The 12,428-nt window shown below is 48.2% G+C and overlaps 1 protein-coding gene across 1 annotated transcript in view; it reads left to right on the plus strand.

Annotated features, from left to right (window-relative positions):
• Positions 1-2,259: 2,259 nt before the first annotated feature.
• Positions 2,260-12,428, plus strand: part of LOC144172272 (putative E3 ubiquitin-protein ligase HECTD2) — a 64,747-nt gene continuing 54,578 nt past the window's right edge. Inside the window, exon 1 of the mRNA XM_077701025.1 lies at positions 2,260-2,439. Coding sequence (XP_077557151.1) covers positions 2,260-2,439 — 180 coding nt within the window. The remainder of the gene's footprint in view (positions 2,440-12,428) is intronic.

Consider the following 12,428-nt stretch of genomic DNA (forward strand, 5'->3'; position numbering starts at 1 on the left):
TAGCACGATATCTCCTCTATTCCTTGTAAAATCGGGCTTGTTCCGTGGTCCCCTGTAGCTTCCCGTCTTTCATCCACTGATGGCCGTTTTCCACTTCGTCCTTATTTCTTCGTGGAACACCCTGAACTAAGTTAGTCCTCGCAGTACTGTCTCCTGGCCTAACGCTGCTAGCGTGCAACTCAAAATGGAACCTCTCCGATCTCCGATTCATTCATTATTTCATCCATGTTGTTCGTAATATTACCTATTTCTTCTTTGAGTTTATACAATGCGTCATGCCAGCAGCAAGCTTCTTCGTTTCCTTTAAAGGAACACTGAAGGCCACCAGCAAGTTTGTTTCAAACGAAAATCTGACCTTCCCTAGCCGTTTATCATTGATTTGGTGCCGGAAAATTCCTGAATTGCTGATAAATCGCTAATCAAACGCTGATCAAACCGGACGCAAACAGCGGCTGTAGTTGTTGTTTGCATCACCATAAACCGGAAGCAGGCGAGGAAGCGGTGATGTATAGCGGTATAGAAGCAATCGAATACAACGCTACCACGTACCGCGCGGTTTCGTCAGTTTCGGTCAAATCAGTCGTGCTTTTCCGGAACAATCACGTCTTTTGCAGCTCCGGACCACTAATCAAAATGTGCCTTCATGGTACCCATGATCAGTATTGATGGTTTGTTGAACAAAAACATATTGTCCTTTTGAGTCCCGCGAATGTTGGAGTCGAACCAACCACTCTTGCGTAGCTTGCACGCTTCCTCAAAAAGCGGCACCGCCGCACCAAGTACTGACGAGTAGCGCCATCCAGCGTCAGCCAGGAAAGACGCTTCGCGCGGCACCTGTATTCACGTTATCTTTCTGCCTTATTTAAAAAAAAGCTATGCGTCCTTGAACCCTTGAATCGAACCCGCGTCCTTGGGCTCAGCAGCACAACGCAATAGCCGCTGAGCCACCGCGGCGGGTCCATAGGTGCATGAGACGGCACGCTGATACAGCTGTCTTGTGCACTCTGAGCATTACAGTGCCTGTGCAATAAACTCAGTTATAGAAGTGCACTTGTGTCGTGTTCTTTCACAGTCCCTGTCCATTTTTTGCGCTCGATTGTACAAACCTTGCGTCCTTGCTTTTGTGTCCATCATTTTTTTCCCTTTTATCCTTATGGCGGAGTGTACGCGTTGTCTTTTCACGCTTTCTTTTTGACATGAGACAGTAACACTATCCGCCGAGAGGGCTTTTTTTTTTCTGTTCGAGAAAAAAAATGTGAAACTCAAAAAAAAAAAAAAAAGAGACCCGAGACATAGTGAAACTAACCCTTTCAGTCACGAATTATTATATTCACTGCAGAAAAATTCCATACTTGGAGCTTTAGCAGTGTCAAGTGTCTAGAGGTAAGAAAAAGAAGTTCAGTCTTTATAGAATACTTATTACGTAAATGGCGTCGCGTCCTCATACGGAGACATCATTACTCAATCCTGCTTTTCCCTATAAAAAATCATAAATATCCTGGGGCAGTTTACATACAAGGAGGTGAAATAATAATTTCTGCACATGAAAGAGGTGTTTTTAGCTTAAATGATTTACGCCGCAGTAAAAGAGAACCTAAGACGGCAACACACCGGAACTCCCACAAAACTTGGTGGCGTCCATTTGAAACAATGTTTATGAGTGCGGTTCTGCCATTCCACATCCTATGGTGCTACCTTTCACTTCCGTGGGTTTCGAGCATCAGCCGCACCACTCTGCAGCATGAACTCTTTTCGTTTTCACGAGGAAAACGACGAAGAATGAAAGGGCTAAAAAAAAAAAAAAAAGAGACCCGACACATATTTTATTTAATGCGAATGTTCATGGTAAGGAGTGTGCACTGCGTACCCCTCTTGCCTAATTTCAAATTTTGGGGGCTTGACGCGCCGAAGCTACGTCTGGGCTACGAGGCGTGCCGTATACGGCTCCGGATTAATTTTGACCACCTGGGGATCTTTAACGTGCATCGAAATCTCGACCCACGGGAGGTTTTGCTTTTCATCTCCATGCGAAAAGCGGCTGCCGCGGGCGGGAATCGAACCCGCGTCCTTGGGCTCACACCTCTCTCCTACTCTCCCAAGAGCGGGCGCCACGGAGAAAGTTTGGGAGGAGAGGGCCGGCCGTCCCGTGCTGCGGCAGCCGAGGCCAGCGCGGGAGGACCGGAGCCCGCTGGGCGTCTCCATGGCTACGTACGTTGCTAGCAACACCGGCGTCGGCTCGCCGGGCCCCACAGAGGCGCGATGGACGCCTACGGGGCGGCCGGCGGCGTGTCGCTCAGCTGCCCGGCGTGCCGCATCTCGGTGGTGTCGTCGCGGGCGCGGGCCATGTGCCCCTTCTGCGGCTCCTTCTACAACCGAGATGCGAACGCGGACACGACGCTACGCGGAAGGACCGCGCCTGGCGATAGCCTGCCCCACATTGTGAGTGTGCCGACCGCCGCAGCACGTGTATGCACGCGTGACCGTCGGGGCCTTTCAGAACAAAATGTCAATGGACACCAGTCGGGAGAGCTTCTCAGTAGTCACCCTGTCACCTATGACATCCTTTCTGGCGCATGCCATTTAAGCGCGAAATAGTTCGGCGCGATTACCTTCGGCAGGAGATCATGGCAGTACGAGTTAGAAACATGAAGGGCTTGCTTTGAACGCGCCCTTTCGACAACTGGGCTACCGCAATATGCGGCTAGCAAAGGGAACAATATGACTTTTCGGACAAGTCTGATGGGCCTAGTGTACGTTTTATAGATCGTCCAGCAAGAGCGAGTGTACCCCGCAAACGCGCTGCTCGGTGCCACGTCAGCTGTGACGGAACAACGCAGGGCCGCTTGCGCAAGGTCGGTCAACCCCCTGCTATCGCCTTATTGCTATTCACCATTGTCGCTCGCTATTCGTCATGCTGAGAATGCAGGAGCGGATTTGTTTACACCTTCATTCTCCGCAAGGCGTTGAAATGCACTAGCTAACGCCTGTCAGTGCAATGAAGAGTTTTCAGAGTGCACTCAAAAAGCTCCCAATGAAAAGGAAGAACGTATGCAGGCTCGCGGGCTGTCCATGTATCATTTCGTAATCCTGACGCGCCGACATGTAGCCACAAGTGCGTGGTTGCAGCAGCCATAAACTAGAAGATATTAGAAAAGCTGCTGCGCGTGTCCTGTTCGTATAACAGCGTCGTTCATTCGGCCTTTCTGTCAGGGGCGCTGCCTCGTGAAATAATAAGTTCTAGCTAGATAGTTTTGGTGCTAGTGAGAAATGGAACCCGCCAAGGAAAAGGAAAAGGGTTAACAATCGAAGATCTGGCGGAGGTACTTCGTGCTGTATCCAAGCAACGTAGGAAGTGTGACGTGGCGCCTAGTGCGAGGAGGCTGTCTTTGCTTAGGGGATCTGGTAGAGGTGTGGCACCCTTTTTGCACGATCCGCACGCAAATCAAAATAACAGCGGTTTCGGCTACATTTCTTGTTGCTTAAAATTGTAGGATGTTGTTCCAAGACACCATACTGTCTATCACAAACCACCCTTGTATTATTCCCAGCCGTAACACAGAGGGATGCAAACGCCTTTTTGTTGTTGTTGTTGTCTGGAGGCTTTTGACATCTCAGTGAACCTAGCCCAGGTAGCGATTTTGTTAATGCTGTTTGTTGGCCTCCGTAATTGATTCTGGCGATTCTTAAATGGTTGAGCAATCATTCAAAGGAATTTCCTGCCGTGATTATGTTCACGCAGAGCGAATGTCCTGCATTATTTTTACGCATCTTTAGGACGATCATCCCCCCCCCCCCTCTTCCTCCTCCATGTATTTTATCACCCACCCCAATTCTTGTTTTCCGAGTTTATCTGCGACACTTAGCAAGCCACCTCGCTATTGAAGTTCCGTGCGTGGGTTTCAACTGTGAATAAAAATGTCAACCGCGTTGCCCTCCTTTAGAATATTTAGGACACTGCAAGCATAATTCCCTTCAGTGTTTTTATAAAAAAGTTACGCAAAAGCCGAACGATGAATTGTTTATCAGGCTTTACGGGGGTCTGCCGTTCCCCCCCCCCCTCCCCCCCCCTTTTTTTTAAGGGACAATCCTGTTTTGGAGGCCCGCAGCCATAACCTGACCGCTTCGAATCAATCATCATGTTCCAGTGAACGTTAGAAGCGTGTTCATCGAGCGTGAACGGGAACGGCGGCTGCGTTTCTAAAACAAAAACGCCCGTGAGTGCAACATCGCATCGCACTTTGAAATTACTTAGGCTGTCTGAATTATTCCCTAGTATTAAACTACGGCTTAATTGATTACGGCCAGTTTGTAGTTTCAGCGCGGAAAACCTTTTTTTTTTCTCCCAGGCATGCAGAGCGAAACCAAAAGGGACATTCTTGTAGATGAACAAAAATCTAATCGTCTTATATCGTAGCCGGGCCTGTAGTCTGTGGCCGCTAGAAATAAATTTAGCGTTATGGATTGGTTTACGTGTGCTTCGCTCCTTCTCCACTGAAGGCTCTTTTGAGAATGAAATAACAATGGCATGTTCTCCTGTTGCAGTGTGAAATGATAACAACATTGCTCCGTATACCTGAAGGTACCAAGAAAAAATTTTAAACGTAAGAGCTGGGAAATAACGCGTGCTCAATCTTTAAATGGCTTTGCCAGCCAAGCTTTGTTCGCTTACACGAGGTGGTGAATGCTGTTTTTGTTTTGTTTTGACCTGTCTAGTTTTAGTTAGGTCTGAGGGGAATAGCTTCTGGGAATGTGGAACTAGTGGACAATGTTCACGGTCTCATTTATGGCCTGAATGGATGAAGAGCACATTCTCATTCTGCTTCGGTACGCTTTGAACAGGAATGCCATTTTCGAGGGCATCAAATACAGGTATTCAAACGCCCCTGCGGTTATTGCCATCATTAGGCCCATTGAGCAGCTTTACGACGTGCCTTATACCTGTAGCACGTCGTTAATTACAGCTACGCACCCTGCGCGGTGGCTCAGTGGCTAAAGCGTTGTGCTGCTGAGCGTGTACGAGGACGCGGGTTCGATTCCCGGCCGCGGCAGCCACTTTTATGATGGAGGCGAAAAGCAAAAACGCCCGTGCGTACGAGATTTCGGCGCACTTTAAAGATTCCCACGTGGTCTAAATTAATTCGGAGCCCTCCAGTACGGCGCGCCTTATCGCCTGCGTTGCGTCGGCGCGTTAAACACTACAATCTATCAATTATAGCTACGCAACATCTTTACAGACCACACTGACGTGGCGCTTTTCTTGCAGCGGTAGCTATGCGTCGCTGCTCGAACGTCCTGTGAAATCGCTTATCTTCGCATGTTGCCACAAATGTTCCGCATGATGCAGAGCATTAGCGGCTTTTTGTCTGGAAGGGTTCGCAAACAACGGATTTGCACTTAAATAACGCGGCTACTTGTGCAGTAATTTTCAGTCTTCTAAAATAATTTAATTATATTTTCGAGGTAATGGGTAGCCATATCTCATTAAGCACGATTACGAGCCCGGATTCCTAACCGGTTTCTCAAGTGATAACAGGTAAGGAGATCCAAGGGCCCTATTCTCGACTGCACAAATTGCCGGCAATTCAGGCAATTTTCCGGAAGTCTTTTCTGATTGGCTTTCAATTTTGGTCACGTGCTTCCGGTTGACAAAGCGGTTGTGTGTGCTGTCGTCATTTTGACGTTTCATGTCGTTTACGGACACCAGTTCTAAAGTTTGCCTTATTTCTCGTTACTAAAGGCGCATAATTCTTGGCCGGCAATGAAAAACCAGACTAAATGCAGCGGTCATGACAACGTAAGCCTGTCTTTGCTATTCAACAACAATACTGCTTGTAATACACACCCCCTCTGTGATTGGCTGAGAAGGCGTGACGTAATTTAAACAGTTGGCGGGAACGATTACGTCATGCATTGGCAACTTCAGGCTGCGTAAAAGTGACGTAATGCTACGTAACAGCTTGAAAATGGCGGCTGTTTTTGACGCAAAATACAAGCAAAATAGGGCAAAAAATTGCCCCGGCTTACGGCGCCGCGAAATGTGCGGCAATTTGCAGCAGGCGCAGTTTCGCATGCGCGCTGTTTAAAGCATGTTTCCTACCGAAACAAATTATAGTTTCAACTGCTTCCAAGTAAGCGATCATGGAACGTACGAATAACATGCAGTATTTTGCTTCTATGTTTGGCAATAAAATAAAAATTATTTGTTTGGCGTAACCGCAACATAAGAGGGCAGTACAAGCCTCTCCATGACAAAGAGAACCGAATGCATGGCATTTGTCCATACTTCTCCAAGTAAGCTGTTGGGTCACATGATCGAACTCAAGAGAAAAATAACAAAGAAAAGTGACTATTTGGTTCATTACAGCGCTGATTGCAGTCGAGCTTGACGAATGAGTGAATCGGCGACATCGGTGCGCTTGGCGGTGCGCTCCGCGCTTCGCTGCTCTTATGTCATAGAAGCGATGGTGCGGCCGTCTTTTTCTGTGATCACGCCATAAACTTGTAACATAGCAGCAGACGATGGCGTGGCGGCGGTGGCGGCAGGGAAGGTGATAACGTAACAAAGCTTGCATTGAAGCAGAGAGCCCAGCTATGTTAATAAAAGCGATTCAAAGAAATAATTAGATACGGTAAAAAAATTGTGTGATGTTCTTTAGCTCGACATCCGCCTTTCGCTCGCTTTTGGATCAACGTTACTCGATCGCCTTGTGGTGTTGGCGCCAAATTTGACCTCCAGAAAGGTGTTTTTTTTGTCAGCCTTAGCTACCGTCTTAACTTTTATTTTAGAGTACATGCCAAGTGTTTTTATATCTTTCTTGCACAATATTTGATACCTTGGTAGCGATTTTTATGAGTGACTCGTCAAATTACACTGCATGGCGTCATAGCTATAGGTGCAGCACGTCACTGATTGCTTACGTCGTGCTTACGCAAAAAAACATGGGCGAAATGCCGGCAATTTGTGCAGTCGAGAATAGGGCCCCAAAAGTTAAATGGAGCACTGGAGCGGTGTATAAACTGGGCAAAATTGCATGCCAGCGCGGTCGAGTAGATGCGCCGCAGATAGCGAGGGTTCGCACGGCACATTCGGCTGATCTATATCGATATACTAATGCTCGTCTTATCGCCGGCTCGAGCGAAATCGCGCTGCTGCCATCACTTGTCGCCAGGGGTGCTTTTAATATAAGCAAATGAAACAGGAAGTGCAGCAATTAGTGCAGGCGAATATAAAGGGGGACAGGGAGTGATGGGTAGCGCAAATACGAGGGAGGGGTAGAGACGCACCGAAAAGGTTTTGGAACCATGTGCAGGCATTGGAAACGCACGAGTTCCACAGAAGGCGGTACTATAGAAAACGAGCAGGGGCAGATGCTCAAGGGAGAGGAAGCATTGGCACACGTACACAAAATCATCACGGAGAAGTTCGGCAAGGTGGATGAAGAGGCCTCGCAGCGACAGAGATGCCGCGACGGGTAGGCCGGAATGTCCGGAGATAGATTGGATAGAAGAAAATAGGATATTGGGGGAACTTCAAAAGGGGTTTTGAAGGGACAGAAGACTAGACGACAACTTATTTGTTGTAAGCCAATGCATAAAGGTGGCGAAGATGCAAAACCGACCTTTGTGGTTAGCCTTTCTAGACATCAAAGCGGCGTATGATAATGTGGACAGGGAGCTGCTATGGAGCATCCTGGAGGACGAGGGAGTGGGGGCAGAATTCATTAACTTATTCAGGGAGCTATACCGGGAGAACCAAGTGCAAATAGTGTGGGAGGGGATAACATACAATAGGCCGGTATACACCTACAAGGGTTTGAAGCAATGATGTCCTCTCTCCCCACTGCTGTTCATGATCTACATGGCGGGGTTAGAAAGAAAGCTAGACAGTACGCTGGTGTTCGACTTATCATACATGGAAAACGGGCAGGTGGGGGAACAACGGGTTCCAGGTCTAATGTATGCAGTCGACATATTGTTGATGGCGGACAACCGGATAAGTATGCAGGGCTTGATGGATATATACGCACCTAGGGCTATCCTTTAACACAGAAAAATCGGGGATCATGGTCTTAAACGACGGCGCGAAGCACAAAACAGTATCAGTGCAACAAGTAGAAATACCATTGGTAAAGGAGTATAAATATTTAGGAGTATGGCTAAATGACAGCGAAGATTACACGCACACGCATGAGGCTTACCTTAAGACGAAAGGAAGACGTAACGCGGATGTAATGAAGCATAGAGCCCTCTGGGGATACAACAAATACGAGGTGGTAACGAGAGTCTGGAAAGGGGTCATGGTACCAGGATTTACTTTCGGAAATTCGGTTCTGTGGATGAAACCAGAGACCCAAGCGGGCCTGGAGGTAAATCAGAGGGCGGTAGGCAGATTGGCCATAGGGGCCCACAGCAAAACTACAAATGAAGCGGTACAGGGCGATATGGGCTGGTCGTCTTTCGGGGCGAGGGAGGCGCAGAGTAAAATAAAGTTTGAGGAGTGACTTCGTGACATGGAGGACGAAAAATTGGCCGCGAGGATGTTTAAGTACCTGTATATGAGGAGCATGGACACGCGGTGGAGACGGAGGACCAGACAGCTGACCAAGCGGTACGGAAAGTCGGTAGGGGAAAGTGGGGTTTACACAACAGTTAAAAAGCAGCTAAAGGCAGCAGAGACGCCAAAGTGGGCACAGAGAATGGAAGCGAAAAAAACCCTGGAGACTTATAGGACAGAAAAACTGGAAATTAAGAAGGAAGGATTCTATGGCAATACGAGAGGCAGTGCATTGCTCTTCGAAGCACGGGCGGGGTGCCTGAGAACCCGGGCACACACGGGTATCTACAGGCAGCAGGATGAAACATGGGCATGCTGCGGCAGTGATTGGGAAACTATAGACCATATTGGCAGGGGCTGCACAGAGATACGACCACCGCGGGGTGAGGGGAAAACGACGCTGGCGGAGGCTTCGGGATTTGGGGCGAGGGGGAACCTCAACTTCAAGGCCATAGAGGTAACGAAGAGGCGACTGGAGTGGTGGTGGAGGAAAAGTAGGGAAGGGATGGGTACGCAAGCGGAGTAATCAGACAGATGAGAATTTAGAACAGCGGGGGGAGAAAAAAAGGGGGTTGGGAGCGAAGAGAGCTTAAAACAGGGATGAGGGGGAGATGGTGGGAGAAGAAGCAAACCTATTTGGTTATCTAGGAGTAGGGCAAGCAAGAGTAATAAAACAGGCAAGTCGGTTGCTGACAACCGACGCCCCGATTCAAAGGGAGAGCCACTAATCATCATCATCATCATCATCACACGCATTAGGTTGTCCGCGTCGTGAGGACAACTTCTTCAGGGATGCCCTCACTCTCAATATGCAAGACTTCCGTGCTTTGTGATTCGCTCGGCGGCGAGTTTGTGGTGCCTTGTGATTTAAATGCTCGTTGATCAATTTGTCAAGTGCGGCCAAAATCATGGTTGGCCCAAGGAAACGCATGAACACAACGAAAACGAACTGCATGCGGGTATTGGCTACATTGCTTTCACCGTCCAAATAGGTGCTCAACGGCTCGGAAAAAGTGAGCCGACTGAAGACCAACGACTTAAACACAAATTGGCTTATTACCCGGGAGAAACAAGCATAAGCATATTATCTTAAAGATGATATTTTGATCGGTTCCGCAACACTATAGCCGCATCCTACCTCACGGCAGTGAAAGCCTTGCTCGAAGAATGGGCTGCGTTGCTCTTTGAGTGGGCACTCAAGGGCAGTGACATGAATATAATTAAGAACGTTCGTTTGGGAGGAGCCTGAAAGCCAGTGTAGCTCGCGTTAATCATAGCACTAATGCAGCCTTCGTTTGGGTGCCAATAAAAAGATAGTTGGACAACCTCCGTAGACGGGCCGGATACTTTGATTCTACAGCGGAGCTGTTATAGGCTAATTCCTCCGTTCTTTTTTTTTTTTTTTTTTGCGTGCGTAGAGCGAGAAAACATCTCCCCACCTCCCCACTCGGGCACGCCCTTTCACTTCGCTCACCAGTTCCCCTCCAGCGCTTCCTATTTCGTTGTAAGCTAGCGTATATTGCCCCTACAAAAATGTATTCCCAGTCAGACATTTGTGCTGGTGTTTAAAGGTGTAGGCGACTTTACGAAGGCCGGTGTAAGCTTGGTCTTTGTAAGCTGGCTTTCGGGCATTGGGTGTTGTAGAGTGGAGCCTATTCATAGGGAAAAATGGGAGGCAATGGGCGCGATCGCGGCGGAAGAAGACCACTGACTACAACAAGGCCGCGGACGACAAACGTAAGCGCGATACCCGTATTCGAAGCCCCTAATACAGCGAGGCGCAAAATGCAAGGCGTCTGCGTGGCTGCAATCCCGCTGACCGTTTCCCAGCGTGACGGTGCGATTTGAGAGGGAGTATGTGGCCAACCAGTAACCCAGAAACAGCACCGGTGGTCATCCACCTTCACAGAGTGGAATGGCACTGAATTTTTTGTTGCACGAGCCTCTGCATAGGCGCACGGCCGATGTAATTAACGTGATCGCTAACTTCACTCATTACTAAGCTGTTCGTTTATGTAGAAAAAGTAATGAATCCTTATAATGAATGAAGTACAATTACTTGTTTTAATTGAGACCACCTGTGATTCCTTCCTCCCTGCATGTTTGCAAAAGAAAAAAAATGGCTCCAATCCACTCTGGGTAGGTGGTTGGAAAGCAAAGCTTTAAACGACACCCGATGCAATTGCCCATGCGACGTCACTTAAATTCACACTAGTGGCTCCACAAACAGTGCAACCAGAGATTCTGCTAGCCGTTACCTGGAATTCGCGGGGGCGGCGTCCCGAACGCAGCAGCAGAGTCGGCCACGGCCGGGCTAGAGCGGCGGACGCCGCCGCTGTAGCCCGGCCGTGAGTCAGGAGAAAGAAAACAGAGAGGAGCGTCTTTCGAAATGTGAGACAGCGGAACCTAGCCATCCTGATGTACTAGCTTGAAGCTACACCCCCGCGTGACACAAGTGCAGACGCCGAAACAATTCGGCATGTGAGCTTAGTGATTCTTATTTATACCGATTTAAACTAGTTAGTTTAGTAATTTTGAGAATTGCGAGAAAGCTGAGGGAACGTTTATAATCGCTATTTATCAGAACCAGTTGCTACTTTCGCCTTTTGTAATACCTCTTAAAACATAACGGAATTGGTAATCACCAATTTAGAAAACGGAGTTCCATTTGTGGCAAGCAGTGCGCAAAAGGTAGCGTTTCTCTGGCGCCCAGATGTCTGTATGTGGTGTCTACAGTTTGTTTTCCCGCCCTTCAAACCATTCCTTAACGTATGTTTGCCGTACGACCACTTAATTCCGTCGGGTGCGGGTTACCCTGGAGGTGCTGTCGAACAAGTTAATCAAGCCGTGCGAAGGCACCGCGAAATGGACGCGAAGCTGCACAAAACAGGCCCAAAACAACCGTCGCTAAAGCAGACGACAAAGTCGTACCGCCGATGCCGCCACCGGCGAGCAGGCCGCGCCATCTCTAGTGTGTTCGCCGCGCCATCTCTAGTGTGCTCCGTGAGTGAAACCCTTCGCTCCCACCCACCCTCAACCCCCCGCCACCACCTCCACCCTCAACCCCCCGCCACCACCTTCGACGCGTTAGAAGTTTGTTGTGCCGCACGCCAGGAAAGAACCGTTGTCTGGTAGAGCTAGAAAGCTTTGCTTTAAAAAAGCCGTTTGGAATAATGAAGATCGTTTCAAAGCTGATAGAGTTATACGTGATTGTTCTTGTAACTACATACAAGCGTACGTATAGTTGCATGTGCTCGTGCACCTTATCTGTGCCAGTAAAAATATTTTGCGCAGCAAGCTCCACTTTAACTCGTTTCCTTGGACCTACTGCGGCAGAAACGCAAACTAAAAATTGTACAGGACCATATGTTTGAGATATTTGAGAGTCATTTTAATAAGGCTGTATATGCGAGTTGTGGCTGGTGTGTGTCCATCTTTTATTGTTGTGCCACTGCGTAACGTAAGCATTTACGTTCCTTGTGTTATCGTTTTAAGGCTATGTTTATATTTTGCCGGCATGACTATACGTGCTATGGAAGCGTACATATACGTGCTTGCACACTTGTACTAACACCAGAAGTCTATATGGCGAGCTACAAAAAAAAAAAAACAAATCCCTGGTTTCGTTTTGTAGTGTACACGGTATTTTTTCGCATCGATCCCACGCCAAGTGGCGGGCACATACGCGAATGCACCTATTGTGCTGTTTTTATTTATTTCTTGTCCGGTACTACTTCTTCGCCGGCACGTCGGCGTCGCAAGCAGCTGATCCGTGCCGCTTGCTTGAAATAGAGAAGGGGCGCTTTCCTAACTTGTTTTAGCATATATTCCCGCACAAGAGGAATATTTATATTGGAATAACAACTGCGAACGT

This window comes from Haemaphysalis longicornis, unplaced genomic scaffold, assembly GCF_048455015.1.
Source record: "Haemaphysalis longicornis isolate Haplotype H1 unplaced genomic scaffold, Haemaphysalis longicornis Haplotype H1 scaffold_1, whole genome shotgun sequence".
Classification (NCBI taxonomy): Eukaryota; Metazoa; Arthropoda; class Arachnida; order Ixodida; family Ixodidae; genus Haemaphysalis; species Haemaphysalis longicornis.